The 26,054-nt window shown below is 60.6% G+C and overlaps 2 protein-coding genes across 2 annotated transcripts in view; both read left to right on the top strand.

Moving 5' to 3' along the window:
• The window catches only part of Epha8 (EPH receptor A8), a 28,785-nt gene extending 10,819 nt beyond the window's left edge, over window positions 1-17,966 (top strand). Inside the window, exons 3-17 of the mRNA XM_027937411.2 lie at window positions 461-1,124; window positions 7,590-7,745; window positions 9,453-9,788; window positions 11,691-11,815; window positions 11,888-12,050; window positions 13,145-13,238; window positions 13,854-13,921; window positions 14,611-14,775; window positions 14,940-15,125; window positions 15,311-15,372; window positions 15,897-16,106; window positions 16,856-17,005; window positions 17,082-17,272; window positions 17,514-17,690; window positions 17,852-17,966. Of these exons, the coding sequence (XP_027793212.2) occupies window positions 461-1,124; window positions 7,590-7,745; window positions 9,453-9,788; window positions 11,691-11,815; window positions 11,888-12,050; window positions 13,145-13,238; window positions 13,854-13,921; window positions 14,611-14,775; window positions 14,940-15,125; window positions 15,311-15,372; window positions 15,897-16,106; window positions 16,856-17,005; window positions 17,082-17,272; window positions 17,514-17,690; window positions 17,852-17,966 (2,862 nt within the window). The remainder of the gene's footprint in view (window positions 1-460; window positions 1,125-7,589; window positions 7,746-9,452; window positions 9,789-11,690; window positions 11,816-11,887; window positions 12,051-13,144; window positions 13,239-13,853; window positions 13,922-14,610; window positions 14,776-14,939; window positions 15,126-15,310; window positions 15,373-15,896; window positions 16,107-16,855; window positions 17,006-17,081; window positions 17,273-17,513; window positions 17,691-17,851) is intronic.
• The window catches only part of C1qa (complement C1q A chain), an 83,351-nt gene that overhangs the window by 35,599 nt on the left and 21,698 nt on the right, over window positions 1-26,054 (top strand). The window lies entirely within an intron of this gene.

Consider the following 26,054-nt stretch of genomic DNA (forward strand, 5'->3'; position numbering starts at 1 on the left):
GGCTGTGGGGGGGGTGTTCCAGGCAGGGCCAGCAGAGTCTCTGTTGGTCGTGAGACCCCTGTGGCAGCTGCAGTGTTGCCAACTCCCCCCAGCAGGTGCCCTCACTCTGGGAATGACAGGTGGAGCCATACAGAGATGGAGGCTGGTTTCCATGCGTGAGGGGCCTGGGTGCCAGTGCAGCTGGAGCTAGCTGTGTGACCTCAGGCTTGGGGCTCACACCTTAGTCCCTGTCCTCAACCACAGGAAGTCAGTGCACTTCCGAGGAGGACTGTGGTCCTCTGTGAGGTCACATCTGCAGGGCACTGGGCAGCTGAGACCTATGACCATCTGTCTGAGGGTCAGCTGCTCTGCCTTCTCCCAGGGGCATGAGAAGGCACGGTGTGTGGCCCCGGGCCCAGGGGCTGGCAGGAGAGGGCTGGGTGGCGCGGCTTCTTTAGCGGGCTGTGTTCTCCGCCCACAGTGGGACTCCATCAACGAGGTGGACGAGTCCTTCCGGCCCATCCACACTTACCAGGTGTGCAACGTCATGAGCCCCAACCAGAACAACTGGCTGCGCACGAGCTGGGTGCCCCGCGACGGTGCCCGGCGCGTCTACGCGGAGATCAAGTTCACGCTCCGTGACTGCAACAGCATGCCCGGCGTGCTGGGCACCTGCAAGGAGACCTTCAACCTCTACTACCTGGAGTCGGACCGCGACCTGGGCTCCAGCACGCAGGAAAGCCAGTTCCTCAAAATCGACACCATCGCGGCCGACGAGAGCTTCACGGGCGCCGACCTGGGCGTGCGGCGGCTCAAACTCAACACGGAGGTGCGCGGCGTGGGTCCCCTCAGCAAGCGCGGCTTCTACCTGGCCTTCCAGGACATCGGCGCCTGCCTCGCCATCCTCTCCCTCCGCATCTATTACAAGAAGTGCCCCGCCATGGTGCGCAACCTGGCGGCCTTCTCGGAGGCGGTGACCGGCGCAGACTCGTCCTCGCTGGTGGAGGTGCGGGGCCAGTGCGTGCGGCACTCGGAGGAGCGGGACACCCCCAAGATGTACTGCAGCGCCGAGGGCGAGTGGCTGGTGCCCATTGGCAAGTGCGTGTGCAGCGCCGGCTACGAGGAGCAGCGGGATGCGTGCGTGGGTGAGCGCGCCCCGTGGGCGGGCAGTGGGTGAGGGGTGCGGCCGCGGGCCGGGGTGGGGACGTCACCTTCCGCCTCTGGGTGGCGCCCTGGGGTCCCGGGAGGATGGGTTGACTCCAGGGCTGCGGGTACACCGGGCCACCTGTGTGTTGTGGCCAGGAGGTGCCCTCGGTGGACATTGACGGGTACAGCTAGGGACGCCGGTGCCTTGGGGCACTTTCCTAAGTTAGGGACCCACTTCAGGTGCTCTTGCGGGCGCTGTTCTGAGCACTTTGCGTGTATTAATCCCCACTCTCACAGTATGAAGTAGGAACTACTATTATCCTGGGCTTTAAAAAAAACTTTTTTTTTTTTTTGCCTTTTTATTGGTTCTTTCTAGTTATGCATAACATTAGGATTAATTTGGACAAAATTATAAAAGCATGGGACATACTTCTCATTCAGTCCCCAGCTCCTCCTGTCCCCTCCCCTCCTCCCTCCCCATCCTCTTCCCCACTCCACTCATCTCTCGCTATTTACATATATATATATTTTAAATTAGTCCCTTTTTGTAGATGAAGGGACTGAGGCCAGAGAAGCAACTTGCCGAGGTCCCACAGGTCGGAGGTGGCCAGGCTCTATGGCTCCCACAAGCCCAGCTCCAGGGTCTGTGTGAGAAACCGCTGAGCTTCTCACCTGCTGGGAGCGCACAGGGAGGGCGTCCAGTGGGTCCAGGCAGTGCACCCGGGGAGGACCGTCTAGGTTGGGTCTGTCACTGGGCACCCGACCTAGGCTGCCTGCATTTAGGGAAACTTGTCCAGCGTCCTGTGGGAGAGGACAAGAGGTCCTGTTGAGGACACCGGGCACCTTGGTCAGGAACTAGCATGTGCTTCTGGTGTCAAGCTGGGACTTTGTGTCACAGACCAGGAACAGGCGTGCATAGGGGGAGCCCAGCCCCCGTGTGTGCAAGGGCATGTGTGTGCCCAGGGGACTTCAGGGGGGCACCCTGCAGCCAGGAGGGAGCTCGAGGGAATGTGGTGTGTGAACAGCTGGTGCCCAGTTGGTGCCGGCTCCCATGGCTCCCCTCGGCCCTTCTGTGAGTCCCATGAGCTGGACATGGGGCCCCTTAGCCGTGTGTCAGGCACAGGGAGGCCTGGCTGTTGAGACCAACGGTCCCCCTGGGTTAAAGGAGTGCAGAGAAGGGGAAGCTCCTATGCAGGGATCAGAAAGATGAGAGCCTGTCCCCAGACAGCAAAAACTGGCACCAGGTCCCCATCAGCCACTGGGAATATCCTCTTCGCCTTTTGCTCTGCCCACACAGGTCCTGGGGCCCAGAGTTAGGGGGACAGGACCTTTGGTCCCCATTAGCACCTTCCCTCTGCCTCGGGCGCGCAACAAAGTGTCTTGATTTTAACAAGACTGAGCAGGGCGTTGGCTGGCGACCTCAGGTGACAGGCAGCTCCAGCCAGGTCTTCCTCTGGCCCCCAGGCCCTTTCGTGCCCTTCCTGGGCTCTCTGGCTTGCTTGAGAAACCTTTCGCCACGCCCTTGACTGCCCCCAGTCTTGACCTTGCTGGGCTCTGAATTCCTTCAGTGGCGCTGGCTTGTCCCTGATTTGCTGACTCCCCACCGCCTCCATGTGCTCCCGCCTTGCTGCTGGGCTGTCTCCCCGAGCCTCACAGCTTGGTTCTCGGCTGACTTTACAGCTCCATCTTATAGATGGGGAAACTGAGGCACAGGAGGTAACGCGGCCTTGAACCCCACTCAGCCTGCTCCTGGCGGCCCTCCCTGCCACAGCCGGCTCCCGGCGTCCTGCTGTTCTGACGGGGATGATCAAGTAGCTTCGTGACAGTTTTTCAAGTGTTGTCGTGTGTGCCGTTTAGCAAACACTCTTCCCGTGAGGTGGGTTGTCTCTTCCCTGCGTGTCTGTGTTTGACGGGCACCAAGGGCCGGGGCAGGAGGCCTGCCTTTGAGGATGAGTTTCTCACCTTCACCGTGGCCCTCCAAGCCGGGCCTCGGGTCCTCACTTTACAGATGACAAACCTGAAGCCCCTCAACCTTAATGGCAGAGTGTGATGGCATCCCGGGCTCCCGGCTCCACGGCCCAGAGCTGCCTCCTCTGTCCACAGAGTCTTCTCCAAAGCCCACCTGCCCTCCCCCCGGTCTCACTTAGATGGTCAGTGACTGATACCGCAGAGGCCAGGCTAACTGGGCTGGCCCGTGCGTAGCTCCTTGGGGACAGCTGCTACCCAGCTCTGGATGTTGTGAGGGAGCATGAATCCGCCAGCCATCTGTCCCACACGCACCGAGACACGCTGGCCCGGGGGACGCACACTTGCCTCCTGACTTCGCGGGGCTCTTGGGAGATGCTCCAGGATCCTCCTGTAGCCGGCTGGGAAATGGAGCCCCGAGCAGGAGTGCGCCTGCCCAGGTCCCCGCCTGCCCAGTCCCCGCCTGCCCAGGTCCCCAGCACACCCAGGGCAGGGCTCCCGGCAGAAAGTCCAGACCCTGCCGAGGCCGGGCGAGGCCAGCGCTGCTCCCCTTTCCTGACGCTGCCGGCGCATTAATAAAAGATAATAAAGAAATGCCAGGGCAGGGCTCGGGAATCACAGCGTATTTTGAATTTTACATTTGAATCATAATACAACATAATTATGCTAGTTGCAAGATAATTACAGGTTTTAATAAAAAATATTAATTCTGAGCGCACTGCAGGCAGGGAGATCTGTGAAGGGAATGCCAGTTTGAAGTCACACGAGGAGAGACATTTTCTGCCCTGTTGGTGGCTTCTGTGACTGTCTATGTCACTCCAGTTGGAAAGAGCAGCACCGGCCCCTCACCAAGGCCTTCACCAGCGTCCCCTCCTGCCCCCGGGAAGCCCTCCCCCTCTCTGAGGCCTCAGCCCCTCCTTGATGGACAGACTGAGCAGAGCGCTCAGAGCCGGGCAGGAGCTGGGGACGGCACGGGGGTGTCTTTCCTGGGCCACTTGAGAAGTCCTCAGAGCTTCCCCGGTGGGTCTTCGCCTCCTGAGGTCAGTGGCCCCTGGCTGGTCCCAGGACCTCCTGTTGGAGAGGAGGGGCTGGGACAGGGGTTATATCTGGATATCTCCCAGCCCTTGACATTCACAGAGGAAGACAGTGAATCCTGGGAGGAGGAGGAGGAGGAGGAGGAGGAGGAGGAGGAGGGGGGGGAGGAGGAGGAGGAGGAGGAGGAGGAGGAGGAGGAGGCCCTACCAGGTCTCATGGCTCTTCAGAGGCTTTGCTAAGATTGCACTCAGGACTCAGAGACCCGTGGAAAAACGTCAGAGCCGTATGCAGCTAGTCCATTTTACCGGTGGGAGGTGGAGGCCCAGAGAGGCCAAGAGACTGGCTCGGGGGCGAACAGCAGGGAGGGGTTGGCAGTGTCTCTGCTCTCCCAATTCCCCGACCAGGAAGAACACCTGGGAACACCTCCCCGCTCCTGACCCAGTGACCTCCCCGGACACCCCACTGCACTCTTCCCCCACTCCTCCAGAAAGGGGAAGGACACATCACCTGGTGGAGTGGCATCTCAGGGACTGAAGTCTCGGCGGCCGTCCTTCCTGTCACCTGGACGCAGGATATAAATCACCCTCTGCGGCCCTAATCATCTTTCTATAAATATCAGCGCCTCATTCCGGAGGGGGAGCGAGCGGGCCGCTCCTTGCCTTCCTGACTGTGTTTAAAATCTGATTTAGAATTAATTTCCTTGGTCGTCCGCAGGCGGACACCTTATTTGTCAAATCTCCAGCTCTCTGCAGAGGACAGCAGAGAGGTGGCCGGGGCCGCAGGCAGCTGCCAGCCTGCAGGTGGCCTGGGCAAGGTGCCCTCAGCAGGGGCAGGGCCCCTCCTGGCCTGAGGCCCGGTGCCCAGCCCACGAGGGCGAGCTGCGGGAGCACCCTGGGCGGCGGGCAGGGGGGTGGCCAGGCCTGTGTCTGAGCCCGGCCCCAGGTCCCGGCCCCCTGAGGCCTGGTGATTAGGATTCTTATTAAAGACGATTTCATTTTCACTGTGTGGATTAATCTGGCCCTGACACGTATAGCCAGATGGGTATTAGCTGAGTGTGTGCGGAATGCCCGCTGGTAGGTGACAGGATGGCGCGGCCACCTCAAAGCCCAGGGACCGGTTCGCAGGTGGAGGAGGGCAGCTGCCGGGTGGTGGCCGGGAGGTGGCCGGGCCTGGCTCAGCGCAGGACTGGGCGGGACCGGGGCGGGCCGAGGCTCCCAGGCCGCTTTCCGCTCCCACAGACAGGCACTGTGTCCTGTCCTGAGCTGACAGGCCGTCCCCCGCCCAGCCTGGGTGGCACTGTGACAGGTGAGGGAGCACCTTGCCTAGCGTGGCTGAGCTCAGGCGATGGGTGGGGTGACAAGGGACCAGGCAGCCTGTGCCGTTTCTCCTCGCTGAGGACCCGGTGGACTCTGTCGATGGCCAGGGACCTGCTGAGATGGCTGTCCCCTTGCGCTTCCTCTGTGCCCCGCACTGTGGCTGGGGTTCCCGGCAGAGGCTCAGTAAGAGCCGGTGACGGGTGAGCAGGGGCAGATGAGCACAGGGTTCCCGAGGTGTCAAGGGACACGGTCAGCACGTGGCTGCCCAGGACTGGCCTCCCGGCGCTTCTGGGAAGGGGGGGAGACACAGCGGGCTCACGGGAGCCCAGAATCCCACGCTCCCGGCCCTGCACCCGGCCCCCGCTCAGGCGCGAGCCCTGGGACCGCCCCGTGACGGCTGAGCCCCTCCCAGCTGCACGGCCCCAGGTCTCTGGGGCCCTCGTTGAGGTCATCACTTCTGGTTCCAGTGGCAGGATTTTGGAAGTCACCCTGGTCCAGCTGCTGTGACAGATGCCATCAGCGTCCAAGGAAGAGATTCTCTGAGATGTTTTCACATAGAACTTCTCTCAGGCACGGGGTCTTCTAGAATAGGGTTTTGTGCTAAGAGCATCCCAGTCGGTGTCCCCGGAGCAAAGGACTTCAGGTCCAAGGATGAGGCCGGGAGCTGCCTGGCTGGGTGGCATTGGGTCCACCAGATCCCGGATTCTCCCTCTGCCCGGAGCGGATGATGGTGGTGTCCACTCCATTTGGAAACTCTGCCAGCGTGAGACGGCCTCTGCGGTGGGCCAGCCCTGTGCCAGGTGCGGGGGGACTTTGGGATGAACGAAGCAGCCCCGCCCATGTTCACAAGGATCCACCCACCAGGACCTCCCAGTCCAAGAGGAGAGTCAGACACATAGATAAATACAGACAGCCTTGGTGTCACAGGCGAGAGGTGATCGGGGACTACAGGAGCAGGAGGGCCATGGTCTGGGAAGGCTGCACCAAAGGACATTTAAATGACTCTTGAAAGAGGAGTTAGACTGTTGGAAGAAAGGCATCCCAGGAAGACTTGGCACACGCCCAGGCCCTGAGGCAGGAAACAGCCTGCCACACCCGGGAAGCCGCCATTCATTTAGTTTGGCCAAAGGGTGGGGGGTGCAGGAACCTGCAGGTAGGCTTGGGTCTGGTAGAGAGGGGTGTGGACGCCAGGCTTTCTGGTTTAGGCCACAGGGAAGCCCGTGAGGGGCTGACCAGGCAGTGACAGCAGGTGTGCATTTCAGAAATTCCCTCCACCCAGGCCTGCCGCTGCTCTCCCGTGGGCACCCTCCTGGACAGACTTACTGTGCGCTGCTCCTCTAACATCCAGCTCTATCTATGGCCACGTCTCTTGGGCCCAGAACCAGCCTGGCCCAGGCCGTGCTCCTGAGCAGAGGTTGGGGTCTCTGGCAGCTGGAGTGGGGAGCAGGGCTGGGGGGTCCGGAGGCCACTGTCTCATGCAAGCAAGGGACGAAGCACTCGGCAGGGTCAGGACGGCTGAGGTGATGGGGGCCTGGGCGGGGCCTTGCCGGGGAACGTGTGAGACAGAGTCCCCGGGCCTGGCTCCCGGAACTCGGGGTCTGGGGGGGGGGCGGGAGTCTGAGTATTTATGGGGGTGATTCCGTGTCTGCCTTGGGGACCTGGAATCTTCCACATGGGACTCTTCTCTTGCCCACCCCCATTCCCTGTTTGGCTTTTACATCCCCCCAAGTCACATCCTAGGTTTTGGTCCCTCCTTCCATCTTCAACCCCTTGGCCCCTGTCCCCAGGGACTGGTGTCCTGTGAACGACAGACTCTGAGGCTGGATAAAGAGTAGGAAGGCCTGTTGGAGGAGGAGGGGGGATTTGGAGAAGCTCCGGGGCAGGCTGTGTCAACTCTGTGCCTTCTTTGGGGTGGGGACTCAGGTGTCAGGGTCCCACCTCAGCTCTGTCCCCAGCATGCTGTGCAACCCTGGGTAAGTCACAGACCCTCTCTGTGCTTCAGTCCCTTCATCAGCATCGTGGGTGAGGCTGAACTTCTGCCCCTCGGCCCCTCCAGGGGATCCCCCCGGAAGCCCTGGGTCTGAGAGAGCTGCCAGAGGCCTGCCGGGTGGCCTGGCTAACTCACCCACAGATGCTTCTCCCCCACAGCCTGTGAGCTGGGCTTCTACAAGTCAGCCCCTGGGGACCAGCTGTGTGCCCGCTGCCCACCCCACAGCCACTCCGCAGCCCCGGCCGCCCAGGCCTGCCGCTGTGACCTCAGCTACTACCGTGCGGCCCTGGACCCGCCTTCGGCAGCCTGCACCCGTGAGTAGCGCCCAGGCCAGCGCTGGGTGAGGTCCCCAGGGCTCTGTGGGGCCAGGGCCCAGGCTGGGGCGGGGCAGGACTCCACCCCTAGCAGTGGCCTTGACCTCTCTGGGCTCCCAGCCTCTTGTCACCTGTCACCTGCCATCTCCCCAGGGAGCTCTTCCACCCCTCCATGGTCTCTGCTCCAGAGGGCAGGGGCAGGCCGGACCGCGCCCATCATCTTCCCACGGGGTCTGGGTGGCAGGGCAGGGCGTTTCCCCGGGCTGAGCCCCCAGCCCCAGCACCTGCCGTAGACCGTCGGGCTGTTGTGTGTGGAGTGCCTTTCGCGGGTGGGGTGTGTGTGCCGAGTGTGTGTGCCTGGGGGTGCGTCCGGGATGCTGTGGGGTGGCCTCCTGCGTGGCAGCGGCTCTACAGAGGACGCGGCGTGGGCTGTGTGTGAGGGCAGCGCCTGGGCTCTCGGGGGGGGGGGCTTCCTTGGGTGTGGGGGGTGCATCAGGGCACCTGAGGGGCTCAGACGCATACCTTGTTAGCTTGGCACGGGGACGGTGGCTCCTGCAGTGCCCCTGGCTGTCTTGCTGCGACCCCCAGCTCTGGCCCTGCCCACACCGACCCTGGCCTGGGGCTCAGCCCCCTCAGGCCCCCCATTTGCCAGCCCAGGCTCTCCCGGGGTGCCCAGCACTCAGGGTTCTGACTCTGCCTGGATCTGCCCCAGCCTTGTCCCCCCCACTGCCACCCTGTGCCCACCCAGCCCCAGGCACCGGGCACCAGTGGGAGGGCTCAGGTATAGTCACAGCACGGGGGCCACACAGTGCCCGCCCCTCCGCTGCTCTGCCCAGACCTGTGTGTGTCTCCATGTGGGATTCCCTGGGGCAGAAGGGACAGCTGCTGGCCTGGTGACAGCTCTGTGGGCCCCGGGGGCAGGGGGAGCCTGGCTGAGTCCTGTCCACGCACCTGGCCGGACTCTGGCTTTAGACACTGGAGCTTCTGAGCCTGAGACGTGGGCTCCTCGTGTCCACCCCGCTCTGCCTTTAAGACTGTCCCCTCTGGTGATGGCGAGCCTGTGACCCTGAGGTCCTGTGGCTCTGGCCTCGAAAGACCCAAGATCCCTTGCCTGGAGTTCCCAGAGTTGGATTTCTGAGGCCCCGGGGTCCCCCAGCCCCCATGCCTCCCTGCTCAGACCCCACCACTACCAGGGGACCCCCGGGCCTCCTGCCCCACCCCGAAGTCGGCCCCACCAGGTGGTCACCCTCTTTCTCCAAAGTCTATGCTGCCCAGACTGGCCTCCATGCCAGGGTGACAGAGTGACAGCCACAGGGGACACTTAGTGGGGTCCTGGCTTCACCGAGTGCTCAGTGGTGTTTCACTCAGGTCCAGCCCAGGGGTGGGGGTGAGGGCGGGGTGCGAATGACGGGCACTCCACATGCGGGGTGTCTCTGTGGGCACCCAGGACCACGCCATCTCCCTCCAGCCCTGGAGGAAACTAGGGCGGCACCACCCAGGACCCTGTGGTCCTGCTTAGGTCCCCGTGCCAGTCTGATGGCAGACACAGCCTCTGCCTGCGGGGACCGTCCAGGTGGAGCAGGGGTGACTTTAGCCTTAGGGACCCCTCACCCTGGGGGGGGAGTCCTTCCCCCGGGAAGCCCCTGGTCTGACCCTGGGGAGACTGGACCAGCCCAGTGTCCCTGTGTGTCCTCCTCTGTCTCCCAGGGCCACCCTCTGCACCCGTGAACCTCATCTCCAGTGTAAATGGGACATCTGTGACCCTGGAATGGGCCCCTCCCCTGGACCCAGGTGGCCGCAGTGACATCACCTACAACGCCGTGTGCCGCCGCTGCCCCTGGGCACTGAGCCACTGTGAGGCGTGTGGGAGTGGCACCCGCTTCGTGCCCCAGCAGACCAGCCTGGTGCAGGCCAGCCTGCTGGTGGCCAACCTGCTGGCCCACATGAATTACTCCTTCTGGATCGAGGCCGTCAACGGCGTGTCCGACCTGAGCCCCGAGCCCCGCCGGGCTGCCATCGTCAACATCACCACCAACCAGGCAGGTAGCGGAGACGCTCCTCCCAGCTCCTGGCCCACCCGTGCCCACCCGGGGTGGGGGGTCAGAGCCCGGCACAGACTCGCTGTGGGCTTTGGGCAACTGGCCGCCTCTCCTGGGCATGTCCACTCTACTAGGACCCAGAGCTGGGGGCTTCTTTTCTTAGAAAAGTATAAAATGGCCAGGCACATGGCTGTAATCCCAGTGGCTCGGAGGCTGAGGCAGGAGGATCGAAGGTTCAAAGCCAGCCTCAGCAATGGCGAGGCCCTAAGCAACTCAGTGAGACCCTGTCTCTAAATAAAGTTCAAAATAGGGCTGGGGATGTGGCTCAGTGGTCGAGTGCCCCTGAGCTCAACCCCTGGTACCAAAAGAGAAAGAAAAGTAGAGAATGTTCTTTGAGGGAGGAATCAAGAAAGCAGAGGTAGGCTGGTGTGGCCTCGCAGGCCTGGGTTCCAGAACTTTCTGTATCTGACCACCATACCTGCGTGGTACTGTTGTGAAGCTTCAGAGAGAGAGAGAGATGGAGAAGCTCTCAGCCAGCGCCCGGCCCGTGGCACATACTCAGTAAATGTCATCAGAAGATGACGTCACTTTGATGACCCTTTTCCAGAGTAGCTGCCTTGGCTGCCCCTAGGGATGGACTTGGTGACACTGGCCTTGACCTCGGCCATTTATCTCTTTCTAGCCAGTCCTTGGGCTGTGTTGAGCCCCTGGAGGCTCTCTCCAGACTCTGGGGGGTCCTGCCTGCCAGGCGGCACAGTGACCTCAGAGTCCCCAGATGGCCACCCCCAAGTGTGTCCCCACCAGCCCACCCCTGAGTGTGCTGGGACCCCTTGGGCTTCTCCCCAGCCCCATGCAGACCTGGCCCAGCACATGTCCCACCTGCTCCTGGTGGGAAGAAATAGACCCCAAGAGCCACCCAGTGTCACCCACGTAGGAAGTGGCAGGTCTGTCTCATGGCCAAGTGGAGCAGCCTCCCCACCAAAGCCGGGCACCTCTGTGACACCTCAGCTTCGCCCACCGGGAGACCCCTGGCTCAGCAGCCACGAAGGTCACTGTGCTGGGGGCTCACGGCCCTGCCCTGCCCACCTGCTGACAGGGCCACCGAGGCAGGTGGCTGGCTGGTCCGGGTGGAGGGAGGAGCACGAGAACCCAGCAGCCATGGACAGCGCCCAGTGTCCACTCTACAGGATGAAGCAACGGCTTCATCAGGGTCCCCGCTAGGGAGAGAGCGAGCCAGGTGCAGAGCCACCCTGACCCCAGGCTGGGGTCATTTCCTGTCCCAGATGCGACTCTGCACTTTGTTCTGAACGTTTCCTATCGGTCACCAGCAGCATTTATTGGGCTCCTACTCTGTGGCCCCTGCCTCCCAGGACTCCCAGGCATGCTGGGGAGAGGGGAAGTCAGATATGAGGGACGAGCTGGCCAGGTGGGGCAGGCGGGGGACATGGGGTGTGGGGCAGAGTCAGGGCTGGGGTGAGCAGAGGGGCCAGCAGGGGGCAGTCCTGTGTGTGTCACCTCAGGGTAGTGGCACTGGTGGGGAGGGAGGGGGCGGTGAGCTGGCCAGCCAGGGAAGACATGGCTGAGCACCCTTGAGTGCCACAGCAGGGCTCAGCCCCTTCCCTAGCCCCTTCCTGGGGACTCAGGCTGAGGGTGGCCCCTCCATTCTTCCCCTCTGTCCCTCTCCCTCTCCTGGGCCCTGCTCCCCCAGGGCTTGTCTGGGTCAAGTCCAGTGGGTCCTAGACAGGAGCCAGGTGGGGCTGGGGCTAGGGCTCGTGGTGGTGCTCTGCAGGGTGGACGGGTGCGGCTGCCCTGGGTGGGGCGGTCTGGGGCTGAGCTGGGCCACCCGGGCGGGCGGGGGGACGTCCCGATGACGCCGTACCCACGCCCCCGTCGGGCGGCCGCCCAGCCCCGTCCCAGGTGGTGGTGATCCGGCAGGAGCGCGCGGGCCAGACCAGCGTGTCGCTGCTGTGGCAGGAGCCGGAGCAGCCCAACGGCATCATCCTGGAGTACGAGGTCAAGTACTACGAGAAGGTAGGCGGCGGCCCGCTGACCCCCTCCGGCCCTTGCCTTGTCCTGGTTCTGTCCGTGTCCCTGTCCTTGCAGGACAAGGAGATGCAGAGCTACTCCACCCTCAAGGCCGTCACCACCCGGGCCACCGTGTCGGGCCTCAAGCCGGGCACGCGCTACGTGTTCCAGGTGCGGGCGCGCACGTCGGCGGGCTGTGGCCGCTTCAGCCGGGCCGTCGAGGTGGAGACCGGGAAGCCCCGTGAGTGCGGCCGGGCCTGGCGGGCGGGGGACAAGTGGGACAGCGGTCAGCGTCTCCGCCGGTGACAAACTGAGGCTCAGAGGAGGAAAGGCACTTGCCCAAGGCCACAGAGCAGACAGCCTGTCCCCAGCTGCTGCTGCTGAGCCTCCTGAGGCCCTGGCCAGCAGGTCTTGTGTATGTCCCCGAGGCAGCGCTGTGGGTCCCCTTGTATAGACAGGGAGGTCAGGGTCAGCGCAGTGAGGGGGTTCACAGCAACAGGACCGCGGTCCGTGGGACCCAATCGCAGGCCCTCCCGCCTGTCATCCGGCTCCAAGGCCCCGCCCAGCAGGAGTTCCCCAAATTCTGCTGGGACCTGCAGCACGGCCGTCACCTGGAAGCTTGTTAAAAATGCTAGTGCTCAGCCGCCTCCCGCTCTGAATCAAAAACTCTGGGAAGCGGGGCCCAGCAATTTGGGTCTTCTTAAGCCTTTGGGGGTCCTGAAGCATTCCGAGTTTGGGGACCACTGACATCGAGGCCGACCCTCATATCCATCACCTTAGGCTCTGGCCAGCGAAGGTCTTCTCCTAGCCATAGGACAGACTAAGTGACCGCCCACCTGGCACTCCCCTGCCACCCGTGTGTCTCAAGTGCTCAGACTGGAGGCAGGGATCCTGCCCCCTTCCATCCCACGTACTGTGTGGCCTGGAGGAAGTTGCTTGAGTTCTCTGAACCTCAGTTTTCTTATCCGGAAACAAGATAATCCTGAGACCTCCCTGGAAGGGCTCTGGTGAGGGCTCGCTGAGCTGTGGGGACGGCTCTCAGCACAGTCCACCCTGGTTCTGGAGCCGGCAGGCAGGACAGGTGTGCGTTTGACTCCTCTGTATTTGCCTCTGAGAAGTAAAGTGAGTCCCCCCAGGGCCCCCTGTCCAGCAAGCGGTGACGGCAGCCGGAGAGCCGGACAGCTGGGGCAGCAGGGACTCTCAGGGAGGCTTAGAGGAGGGCGGGTGGGGACCAAAGGCTGGCTCATGGCTGAAGAGGTGCTCACTGGGCCCTGGGCAGGGTCACCAGATGCCAGCGCTGAAGGCAGGGTCCTGCCACCTGGCTTCCCCGTGCAGGGCCCCGCTACGACACCCGGACCATCGTCTGGATCTGCCTGACGCTCATCTCGGGCCTGGTGGTGCTTCTGCTTTTGCTCATCTGCAAGAAGAGGTGGGTAGTTCTGGCCCCCACGCCACCCTGAGCCCTTCTAGCACTGCACCTCCCACCCGTTCCAAGCCCCACTGAGCCAGTGGCCCCCAGGTGCCTGGGGCCGGCTCATGTTACAAACCCGTCACCTCATTTAATCCCAATGACATTCCAACAAGGTAGAGATTCTGGCCTCATTCTGCAGGTGAGTAAATTGGGGACCAGAGAGGCTGATCTACTTGCAAAAGTCACACAGCTGATGAGTACCAGAGCTGGGACGTGAACTTAGGCCTGTCAGACGAGACGGTGCTCTCGGTCACTCTCCCCTGTGAATAGTGCTGAATGTGGGCCTAGAGTCCCAGACAGTGAGAATCAGAAGGACCATTCAATGACTGGAGAGAGCAAGGGGCCCACCAAGGTCGCCCAGCGGGGTACCCTCCCCCCGGCAGGGTTTCACGTCAACAGGGCTTTGCCGGGTGGGTGAGCTGGGCTCCAGGGCATTTTATAGATTGTAAACTGCTTTGTGACTGAACAGCTGTCACAGTTCAGCTGGGTGGAGGACAGGGACTCTCCCCTGCAGACTCCTCACAGGGCAGGGGCTGGCCTGGGCCCAGGCAGAGCAGTGACCGTCCTCCACAGGCACTGTGGCTACAGCAAGGCCTTCCAGGACTCGGACGAGGAAAAGATGCAGTACCAGAGCGGCCAGGGTGAGCGCAGGGCCCGGGTGGGGCGGGGCCGCACGGTGGGGAGGGGACAGTGCCCGCCGGAGAGGCTGAGCCAGAGACAGGTGCCAGGGCGCCACAAAGAGCCAACCCTGGACACCAGTGCTACCCCCTGCTCCTGGACCAGGGACCCCTGGAGGACACCGGGGACCCTCTCCCCAGGGAAGTAGAGAGGAGTATGCATTTGTGTGCTCTGCATGTGACTTTAGGGGGTTCATACACTTTAGACAAGAACCCCACTATAGAGAGATCGTCAGAGAGACCTCCCCATGGATATGGGGATGCCCGTCCGCACACCCTGCTCCTGGTACCGGTTCCCATCAGGCCTGAACGCAGCCTCCGAATCCTTCTTAACACAGACTCTGGGGAGCCCTCAGAGTTGGCAATTCCAGCAAAACTGTTTCATTTTGGGGGTGCGGTGTATTCTTACCCCAGAACAATTTAGAAAGAGCTCAAGAATGCTACAAGTGACCCTAGAAAACAAGTGACGTGCTCAGAAGTCCCTGGAGTCCCAGACTCCAGAGCTACTCCATAAGACCCCATGGTCACTTAGCAAGCACTTGCAGGGGCTCCCAGAGATGCCCTTCACTCCACCCCAGACCCGTCCCAGGCCCAGGGAATGCCAGGGGGACTCCCTCCCGAGCCCCACTGAGGCCCTTCTCCCCGCCCCTCAGCGCCGCCCCCTGTCTTCCTGCCCCTGCACCACCCGCCGGGGAAGCTCCCGGAGCCCCAGTGCTGCGCCGAGCCACACACCTACGAGGAGCCGGGCCGGGCAGGCCGCGGCTTCACCCGGGAGATCGAGGCCTCCAGGGTCCACATTGAGAAGATCATCGGTTCCGGTGAGTCTGGGGGGTTGTGCGGGAGGGGACAGCATGGAGGGCCACCAGGAAGGGGGACCCAGGGCAGAGGGAGAGGGGCACGCGGGCGTGTGAGGCTGGGGGCATGGGGCCAGGGCCAGAGGAGGGTCCCACTGCCCTCCTGCCTGCCCTCTCGGGGTCCACAGGGGAGTCTGGAGAAGTCTGCTATGGGCGACTGCGGGTGCCCGGGCAGCGGGATGTGCCCGTGGCCATCAAGGCCCTCAAGGCTGGCTACACGGAGAGACAGCGTCGGGACTTCCTGAGTGAGGCCTCCATCATGGGCCAGTTCGACCACCCCAACATCATCCGCCTCGAGGGTGTCGTCACCCGTGGTAGGTGGCGGGCCAGGGCAGCCTCAGCCTGCAGGGCCCTCCTGCCCAGAGAGGGCTCGGAGTCCATCCCTGGGCCACCCTGCCCCTCCTTGCCCCCTGGATCACTCTGGGGGTGGGGTGCACTCCTAGGGTCTCTGATCAGCGCCCTGTCCCCCACAAGAGCCAGCGTCTCCCCTCCTGTCCAGGCCGCCTGGCAATGATCGTGACGGAATATATGGAGAACGGCTCTCTGGACGCCTTCCTGAGGGTGCGTGCCCTGCCCTGCCGCCCACGCGGGCTGGGGGAGGGAAGCCCTCCAAGCCCACCCCCAATCTGCATCCACACACCTGGGGAAAGGGGAGGCAGGTCCCGGCAAACGGCCTTTCAGTCCCCATCACGACAGTCCCCTGCTCCACGGGGTCCTCCCCCAGGCTGAGGGGTGTCTCTGTGGGCTCTGATGCTGCCTGGGCCACCAGGCGGGAGGAAGTGGGGGGTCCCCAGCTCCCGCCCTGCTGTGTATTTGCTGGTTGCTGTTAGGCCCAGGGCTGAACCTCTCTGGGCCTTCATTTCTCCTTATGCAAAATGGATGAGCAGCCCACGACCTCCCAGGCTGGCTCGGGCTTGCTGGGAGTACCTCAGACCCCAGGATGAACCTTGACCCCCAGGAGCTCTGGAAGCAGAGAGGCACATCCAGGGCTTGAGGGTCGTTCACACAGAAGGACTCCTGGCCAGGGACCAGGCGCCTGGCGGGGTGCCCCTAGCCCATGACATGCTGCGCTGTGTGCTCCACAGACCCACGACGGACAGTTCACCATCACGCAGCTGGTGGGCATGCTCAGAGGCGTGGGCGCCGGCATGCGCTACCTCTCAGACCTGGGCTACATCCACCGTGACCTGGCTGCCCGCAACGTCCTGGTGGATGGCAACCTGGTGTGCAAGGTGTCGGACTTCGGGCTCTCGCGGGTGCTGGAGGACGACCCCAATGCCGCCTACACCACCACGGTGCGTCACCTTCGCCCCTCCTCTGGGGACAAGGTGGCAGGTGGACTGCCCCAATCCAGGCCCTGGGGTTCTGCTGCATGGAGCTGGTGGAGAGCGGCAGGGTCCGGGGTGCCTTCAATGTGGGGCAAGCCCTGTCTCCCCTTTTCCACCCCAGATTCCCACTCCGGGAACCAGGGACAAACTGGCCTCCTCTCCTTCATCACCAGGCACCTGGGGAAACGCTGGGCTGGGGCCCGCGGTCACTCACTCTCGTTGGCGTCTCTGAATCACAGACTCTGCACCTGTTTCTAGAGTTTGGCTGAAAACCAGCTTCATCCCAGGGTATTGGGTGGAGTTTCGGGTTTCTGCCTTGGGACCCGCCTTAAAAGCAGATGGAGTGGCAGGGTGTGGCCCACCGTGGCCCCAGCAGGCTGCCCTTTGGACCTGGTCCCTGGGTCAGGTTTCACAGAGAGGAAGGATTCCATGACCAAAAAAATGAGGAGGAGGAGGAAAGAGGACTAGGAAGGGACCAGGCGTCCCCTGCTGGCTCAGGCACTGACCTGACTGCCCGGCACTCTGCACCTGGCTCACTGTCCCCACAGGGGCTCTGAGAGGTGGGTCTCCCTGCTCAGAACACATGCTCTTGGAAGGTAGCGGCCGAGTGTCCTCCAGGAGACTCGGAAACGGCCCCCTGGCCTGGGCTAGGGCAGAAGCCTGGACCCGCCCCAGCCGGGCCTGAGCAGCCCCTCCACACTCTGTGCCCATCACAGGGAGGGAAGATCCCCATCCGCTGGACGGCGCCCGAGGCCATCGCCTTCCGGACCTTCTCCTCGGCCAGTGACGTGTGGAGCTTCGGCGTGGTCATGTGGGAGGTGCTGGCCTACGGGGAGAGGCCCTACTGGAACATGACCAACCGGGACGTGAGTGCCGGGCCCGGCTGGCGGGGGCGCTGTGGAGCCCGCGGGAGGCCTGTCCTGACCAGCGCTGTGCCCCCAGGTCATCAGCTCGGTGGAGGAGGGGTACCGGCTGCCCGCGCCCATGGGCTGCCCCCGCGCCCTGCACCAGCTCATGCTGGACTGCTGGCAGAAGGACAGGGCCCAGCGGCCGCGATTCTCCCACATTGTCAGTGTCCTCGATGCGCTGATCCGCAGCCCCGAGAGTCTCAGGGCCACAGCCACGGCCGGCAGGTACCTCGCAGCCACCCCCACACTGTGGCGGCCCAGCTGACCTCCCAGAATTGCCCCCGCATTGCCCAACCGAATCCAGGCCCTGACCCCTGGGCCACACTCAGCCCGGCCTGGTCCCTTCCTCAGTCCTCTCCTTCCTGGGGTCCGACCTGGGGAACCCTCTGGTCACTGCTGAGCTGGGGTGGAGCCAAGGGTGGCCACAGCCTTGGCAAGCCACTGACTGAGGTCCCCTGCGCCTCAGGTGCCTGCCCCCTGCATTTGCCAGGAGTTGCTTTGACCTCCGAGGGGGCGGTGGTGGTGGCAGCGGGGGCCTCACTGTGGGGGACTGGCTGGACTCCATCCGCATGGGCCGGTACCGGGACCACTTCGCGGCTGGCGGGTACTCCTCCCTCGGCATGGTGCTGCGCATGGATGCCCAGTGAGTGAGCCGACTGGGTCCTCAGAGGGTGGCCGGGCAGCAGATGCTGGAGCAGAGCTGGGGTGGGCCCGAGGAGGGGGCGGCGCGGGGCTGGGCTTGGTGCTGTCTTCTTGGCTCCCGGCCTCCCAGGTCACCTGGTCAGCCCTTCACTTCCTTCACAGGGATGTGCGAGCCCTGGGCATCACCCTCATGGGCCACCAGAAGAAGATCCTGGGCAGCATCCAGACCATGCGGGCCCAGCTGACCAGCACCCAGGGGCCCCGCCGGCATCTCTGACTCATGGCCACCAGCTGGACAGCATCAGCCTAGGTCACACCAGCAGTCAGAGGACGTGCTGGGCTGTCAGCAGTCGGGCGGTCCCAGGCCACCGCCCAGCGTCGCTGCTGCCCTCCTCTCAGGCACTGGAGAGGCCGAAGGCTCCACTGCAGGACCCAGAGTTACAGGGGTCAGGCACCTGGGGAGGGGTCCTTGGTGCCCAGTGTGGAGGTCACCTGCCCCCGGGGACAGAGGGCCTTCTCTCTTCCAGACCCCAGGGCCTCAATGCCACAGGGTCCAGCAGAGATGCTGTCACTGGCTCTGTGCGTGAACATGCCCACTGTGTTCCCACAAGGCCATGGGCCATGTGAACAGCGTGTCCCCAGTGAGTTCCCAGCACAGACGTGCACGTGTTGTGATGCGTGTGCTCATCCGTGTGCTGGGACCACATGTGGGTGACAGTGGGTGATGTGTCATGAATGAGGAGGTGTGACAGGCATGTGAGCAGGGACCAGGGTGTGGCACTGCCCACATGCCTGGAGGCTGGAGCCAGGGGCCACTTCTGAACCTCACCAGCACCAGGCCCACCCTCCTGCTGCCTGGGAGAGCCCACCCCGCTGCATCTCAGGTCCGGGCCTCCCCTGCAGCTGGGGGCCACCTGCAGCCCCCACCTGGCTTCCCCCACTGCTCAACAGGAAAACAGGGTTCCCGGCCAGCCCCCTGGCCACCTTTCATGTAGGCATCCCAGTAGGGAACACAGACGCCCCCAGCTAGACTTGGCTGCCTGGCCAGGGCCGGGGCGTCCACTTCCCTCTGTCTGATGCCCATCGCCCCCCCCCAGGGTCTCCTCAAGTGGCAGCCCCTTGGCCAACCTCTCACTGCCCGCCCGCCCCTACCCCCTGCCCCCTGTCCCACGGGTGCCCAGGTCAGAGAACAAAGGTCCTGGCCGCTCAGCTCCAGGCCCCGCTTCCCGACAGGTGCAGATGGGCCGGAAGGGGTTCTGCTCGCCCCAGGCCCCCAGCAGCCCAGCTTCGGAGCTGGGGCCTCTGTCCTCCCAGCCTAGGGCCCGTCTCAAGGTACTGGCCCCGGGCGGTGGGAGGGGCCAGGGAAGCCCCGCCCCTCGCAATCTGACCCTCCCCCTGACGGCCCACCAGGGTATGTAAATATGTTTTCTATCATGTCGGAATATTTTTCCTCACTCCTGACAATGCAAAAATGGTCTTCGAAGCACATAAAAAGCACCCAGGGTGAGAAAGCCCCATCCCGGGGGGGTTGGCAGGCAGGACCCAAGGAACGCCACCGGGTGCCCTGCGCTCCCCAGAGGGAGGGGCCCGCCGCGCTGCCCCTGCCCAGCCCCTCGCCATAGCCAGCACAGCTACCGCGGAGGCACCAGCACTGAGCCCCCTCTCCCTCCTGCAATAATTCGGGGCGTCTCAGCGGTCCCGGTGCCGCGGCAGCTCGCCCTGCCCTCTGCGTTCTGCTGCCCTGGGCCGAGCTGCTCTTCCTTCCTATGGAAGGGGAAACGTGGTCAGGACGGAGCCGAGAGCCCGTCTTCCGCCCACCCGCTCTCACCTGGTTTCTGCGCTCGGGATCCTGACAGTCACGTGTGGGAACACGTGGGCCTGGCACTTGCAAAAGTGTGGCCCCTGCCCCAGGAGCGGGTCCCCCTGGGTCCCAGGGGCCTGCCTCTCTGTGGTCCCCATCCTGAGTCTTGAACTTAACTACAATGAAAATAAATTCTGCCTCATCTTTGCCTGTGTCCCCACTTTTCTGTCCCTCCTGGGAGGGAAGGAGCACCCCTAGGAGAGGTGCTGCCGGGAGCACCCCTCTCCTCGGGGCTTCTCTTCTATCCCGGGAGGGAGAAAAGGTGCCCGCGTTTCACCTGGGGAGAGGTCGAGGCTCACGGGGCTCAACTTGCCTCAAGTCAGGCATGGGGCGGGGAAAGCCACCCGCTGGTGGAGGACCACATGAGGAAGGAGCAGCTCCTGGGAACCAGGACTGTGGGGCAGGAAGGGAAGGTGTGGGCTTGTCCGTAATTACACCAGGAGCCAAAGACCCACCTCCTCTCTGCAGCGGAGGGTGCAGCAGCAGCAGCAGCCAGGGTGGTGGCATGAGAGGCTGGCGGGAGACAGGGGCACAGCAGAACCCAATTATGTCCTTGGAGCCAATGGCTCGGACATTGGGGGAAGATGCTCAGCAGTCATGGGGATGAGCAAGTACGGCATCTCCTGCTAGGGCAAGATGGGAAAGTGGGAACCGGGAGAATCAATAGGGCAAAAGCACGTCAGGCCAGCGCCCTGCGTGGCAGAACCCCCACCTGAAGCTCCATCTGTCCCATTTCAAGCCCACCAGGAGACCAGCTGCTTCCTAGGAGGAAAATCCTATGCCCACATCCTCTCTTCCCTTAAAAACCAGTCATCAGACTTATAGAAGACCTACTGTGTGCTGAGTGCCACTCGGGGTACAAAGCTGAGCGAGACGCAGCCCTGATCTTTAGAGCTTAGAGACTAGGTGGAGGGGCAGAGGGCACACAGGGGCCCTCACCTGGATCCACTGTGCTAAGGGTCCAGGAAATGGAGCCTATGGAGGGTCAGAAGAGGCCAGGGAGAGCCCGGACACCCAGAACTGTCACCAAGGGCTTCCTGGAGGAGGGAGCATTTTAGTTGGGCACTGTGGGATGGATGGGAGATTTGGAGGCTCATTTTCTAGGCATCCTCCTAGAATGGAGCCTCGCCCACGCAAGTTGGCTGTTTCCCCCCAGCTGTATCTGCTCGGTAGACTTCCAGTAAGAACCACACTGCAGAGTTTCCCCAGAAACATGACAAGGTCATCCCCCAAATATATGGAATAATAAAGAGCCCAGAATAGCCAAGGCAATTTGGAGAAGAAAGAGGGAGAAGAGAAAGGGAGCCCCACCCTAGCTGATATCAACACGAAGCTCCAGTACTGAAGAGAGTTGGATTCTGACCCAGAAACAGATCAACAGATAAAAAGAACAGGAAATAATGCCCTGGGACAGTCCCCAGTACATATGGAGTTTGGACACAACCAAGGGTGGTCCATGGTCTGGTGGATGGATGACGTTGGGACAACTGAATACCGTGGAACAAGGTCAGATTGGGTCTCTGCTCACACAGCCCACAAAATAAGTTTCAGAAAAATTTACCTCTAGGATTAATGTAAATGTGTGTGTGAGTGTGTGTGAGTGTGTGTGTGTGTGTGTGTGTGTGTGTGTGGTGCTGGGGCTGGAACCCAGGTCCTCACACATGATAGGCAAGCATTCTACCACTGAGTCACATCCCCAACCCATTATAAAACTTTTGAAAGAAAATAGACCAAAAAACTTCATGATCTTAGAGTAGAAGGTAAATAAGACAAAAAGCATAAATGATAAAAACAATGACAAGCTTTATTTCATTAAAATTAAGAACGTCTATATAATGCAAAAATATGAATGTTTTTTTAAAAAGCCACAGACTAGGTGAAAACATTTGAAAACTGGATAACGGAATTGGTCTCCAAAATAATTTTTTTAAATATTTTTTTTTCTAGTTGTCGATGGACCTTTATTTTATTTATTTATATGAGGTGCTGAGGATCGAACCCAGTGCTTCACACATGCTAGGCAAGTGCTTTACCACTGAGCTACAACCTCAGCCCCAAAATAATTTCTTAAAACTCTAAAAAAGGGCTGGTTAGTTCAACAGTAGAGACTTGCCTAATACGCATGAGGCCCTGGGTTCCGTCCCCAGCATCACACACACACAAAAGTATATGAAAGAGATTCTCAACTAGTAAACTTGGAAATGCAAATTAAAACAATAATCAGATAGCATGTTACACCAATCTGATTGGCAGAGTACTAGTATTGATGAAGGTATGGGGGAGACATCAACATTTATAAACTGCAGGTGGGAATGAAATCAACATAAGTACTTTGTGGAGCAATTTGGAAATGCTTAGTAAACATTAAAAGGAACAAGTCTATGACCCCAGCAACTCCACCACTGTGTGTGGCCCTTGAGTTAGGTTTCCCAACAGGACCTGGATGGAGATTCTAGTGCAGGTGACTTATTGAGAGACAGTTCTGAGAGCAGTGATGCATTTACCGTTGGGAGGAAGTGCTAAGCAATGGTGGGTTCTCATGGGAGGCTGAGGCAGGAGGATAGCAAGTTCAAGGCCAGCCCCAGCAACTTAACAAGATCCTGTCTCAAAATAAAAAGTAAAAAGGGCTGGGGTGTAACTCAGTGGTAGAGCACCCCTGGGTTCAATCCCTAATACCTCCCCCTGCCAAATAAGCGTTTTCAGTGAGAGATTAGCTTCAGTCAGACCCCAGGGGAACTGGGGAACACTCATGACACCAGAGTTGATCTTTTTTTCAGGCAAGAGCCCATATGCTGAACCCCATTTTAGTCAGTCACTGGCATGGGCTATCCCACAGGGGGCTAGAGCTTCCTGCGGGAGGAGTTTACAAGGAAGAGAGCAGCTATGAGCCCTCAGCATCAGCCCTTACTGCAGCCAGGGGTGGACCCACATGCAGATAAAAAGTACCCGGATGGGACACCAACAGCGCCTCCCGCGGTACCCCAGAGAAACACACGTCTGCAAGAGGACACGGATGCCCATGCACCTTAGCATGGGATAGAAAAGCAAAGAGACGCTATCTGCCTCTCAACAGGAAAGCAGGGAACCTAACTGCTTTATATCCAGTGGAATCTTCTACACAGTTCAAATGAGTCCGCCAGATCAATAGGCGTCAGCACAGCCGAGTCTCCGAAATGGATATGGGGTAAAAAAATAAGTGACAGAGGAATATGCACTGTGTTCTACCATGATATAATAAGCCTTTAAGATAGATGTGACGGTAGAACATACAGGTTTTAGATGTCCACCTGATAATAACTGCACAAAATGTGTGGGGCAGATAAATACCCATCTCCAGCCCTGCTAAACCTCACTGGATTTTCTTTTTCTTTTCTTTTTTCTTTTTTCTTTTTTTTTTTTTTTTTGGTACTGGGGATTGAACCCAGGGGCACTCGACCACTGAGCCACATCCCCAGCCCTATTTTGAACTTTATTTAGAGGCAGGGTCTCACTGAGTTGGTTGCTTAGTGCCTCACCATTGCTGAGGCTGGCTTTGAACTCGTGATCCTCCTGCCTCAGCCTCCCGATCCCCTGGGATTACAGGTGTGCACCAAAGCCCCTGCCTTGACTTTCTTTTCTAAAAGCTGGAACTCCAAAATAAATATGGCAATATGTTAATGCTCACTTCATCTTGATGGTGAGCACATATGTCCTTCTTACATGATTTTCTGGGTTTTCCCCCCTGTATGTTGAGAATTTTATAATTTAAAGTGATGTCTGAAAACCACAGGGAGGTGGAGGTAGACAGGAACTCTCTGTACTTCCCCCTCAATTTTTCCGTGAAGCTAAAACTTATCTTTAAAAAATAAATTTTGTTGTTGTTGTTATTATTATTATTATTATTATTATTATTATTATTATTATTATTATTATTATTTTAACCCACAAGGGAAGGGTTCCGAAGCTCAGGGGGTCAGAGGACGGGCCGCCGTAGGGCCGCTGTCCAGGGTGCTGGACGCCAGGGCGGGGCTGCTTGCGGGGCAGCAGCTCCGCAGGACCCGTCTGCTCTCTCCAGATCCCTGCCACCAGCCCGTTCCCAGGACGCCTTCAGGAAGCTCCCCACTGCTCTCCCGGCTCCCTCTCGCCCCCATAATCCGTTCCCCGCCAGGAGTCAAAGGAGTGTTTTAAAAACATAAACCAGATCATGTTGGTCCCTGATCACAATCCTCCGAAAGCCGCCGACCCGGGTCTAACAGCGGCTCCAGTCCTCCGCCCGCCTGTCTGCCGCCCTCCCGCCTCCTCCGGCCGCCCCTCGGCTCGTGCCCTCCTGCATCCTTCGGACCTGGACCTGCCGGCCACGTTCTCCCACAACCGCAGGAGGCTCCGCCCAGGTGCCACCACCCCGGAGAGGCCGCCCCCCTCATGTTTCCCAGCGTTACTAAGTCATCTCATTTATCTGTTTATGGACATGTTTGCTTTCTGCCCCCCCCCACACACACACACACATACGCAATGCGATCTAAGGAAAAAACCAGGAGCCTCCTCTGATTTTCTCCACGCTTTAACCCCAGGATGGAGCTGCAGACATCTGCTGGATGGAGGAGTAGGTGAATGTCTACTGGGCACCTCTTTGGTGACAGGCCCTGTGCTTGGCTCTGAGGATTCCAGAGTAAATAGGATAATCCTTGCCCTCAAGATACTCCCAGGCTGGAAAGAGCAGAAGAGCCAAATCACAGAACCGGAATGTTGGAATAATCCCCTTTGCTCTTATTATAGAATTAGAGGACGTTAGAGTAATCTAATTTCTCTTCCTCACCCCCTCCCCCTTGTTTCTTAACTGAAGTAGCTCAACGCTGCCCAGAGAAGGACAAGGACTCCCCCACGCTCACAGAGCATCAGAGGCACAGTCTGTGTCTGAGCCCAGGTCACCTTACATTTTGCCTCAAACTTTGCTTTTTAAAGAAGCCCCTGGAGCAACTTTGGGCCTCTTCCATTCTGGCTCCTGGGTGCCCTTTAGGTATCCTTTGAAGGGACAGCAAATTCCCAGGGAAGCAGTTGAAGGGGCTGCTGAACGACTCCAGGCACAGGGCCCCTGACCCTCTCATCAGACGCAGTGTCTTCATGCCACCCTTAGGATCCCGTCTCTCTGGAGCAAGCTTTGTGCTCTTTGGACTTCCCCAGCCAAACAGGACGCTCCCAAAGCTGGCCACGTCTGGCTGGGAGTCAGAGGAACCTGGAAAGGGGTGTCCTAGACACCAAGCAAACATTTCTTATTTGGCCCCACCCACCTCTCCACCTCTTCTCCAGTTCTCAATCCCCAGCAAGTCCCCGGGGACCCTCCAGCCAAGAGGAAAGTCCAGAAAACTCCCAGAAATATGTTCCGCCTCCCTGCCTGTGTCCTGGGTGCTCTCCTGGGGGCGGAGGGGTCCTCTTCTGCTTTCACCCCCTGGCTACTTCTAGCTCACCCTGCAGAGCACAACCTCTGCTCCCCCCACCTACCTCACCCCTCCTGAGAACCCGCAGACTCCAGGCTCCCCCACCCCTGCACTGTAAAGCACCTCGAACCTTCCCTGTGGACCGACTCGGGCTGGAATGGCCCTAGAGCTGAACAAGGCCGAGCCGAGCCCTGGGCTGGCTCTGGCTAAGAATTCAGCGATCAATAAACACCCTGGGAGGTGAGCCTCACGGGGCCCTGGGCATCGGCCAGCTTCAAGGTCAGTGTCTTCATCCCTCCTTTCCGTGTGACCTTGAGGATGTCACTTCTCCTCGAGCCCCATTTCGTCGTCTATAGCATGCAGTCACTCTGCCATGAGGGCCACAGGTAATAGGGTTTACGGTGCAAGGGACAGGGCTCGGAGGGTGGCTGGGTGGTGAGAGCCAAGCTGTTGGATGGGACGTTGGCAGCCCGGGTTGTCTAGAGCCCCGGCACCCAGGGGAGACCCCGGCAACTCCTCTCTCTCTCCCACTCCACCCAGCGGTGCTGGCCTCGGCCCATGGGCTGGTCACCTCTCTTACCCCACCCCCAATGCCCAAGCACCTCATTAGGACTCCTCCGTCTCCCCTACGCCAGGCAGCTGGGGAAGGGTCAGCTGCTGGCGTGAAATTCGCAGTCCTCGGAGGGTTTGCATTTCCACGTCTCCGTGTTGGGGCTGATGGAAGGCGATGAATAAAAGATGGGGAGGGGGGGCTCCCGTGGCTTTAAGAGAAATGTGATGAGCATTTAGAGTGAGGAGATTAGCGCGAGAGCGGCTCTCTGAATACCAAAAATGCAAAATACACCAGAAAGCCACCTTCCTGCTTTGAGGTGGCAGAAGCCCAAGGGGAGAAGAAGGGGCCTGGGGAGGCGGGGAAGGGGAGGGGCAGGTGGGATGCAGACTGGCAGGAGGAGGCTGGAACCAGTGGAGAGAAGCTGAAGGGCAGCCTGGCCAAGGTGACCCAGGGCTGAGGCTGGGCTGGGGAGGGGCGGGCCCAGGTGCCTCTCCCCCACACTAGGCTGCAGCCTCTTTGGATGCTAAAAGTCATTAC

The sequence above is a fragment of the Marmota flaviventris genome, chromosome 10, assembly GCF_047511675.1.
Source record: "Marmota flaviventris isolate mMarFla1 chromosome 10, mMarFla1.hap1, whole genome shotgun sequence".
NCBI classification, from domain to species: domain Eukaryota; kingdom Metazoa; phylum Chordata; class Mammalia; order Rodentia; family Sciuridae; genus Marmota; species Marmota flaviventris.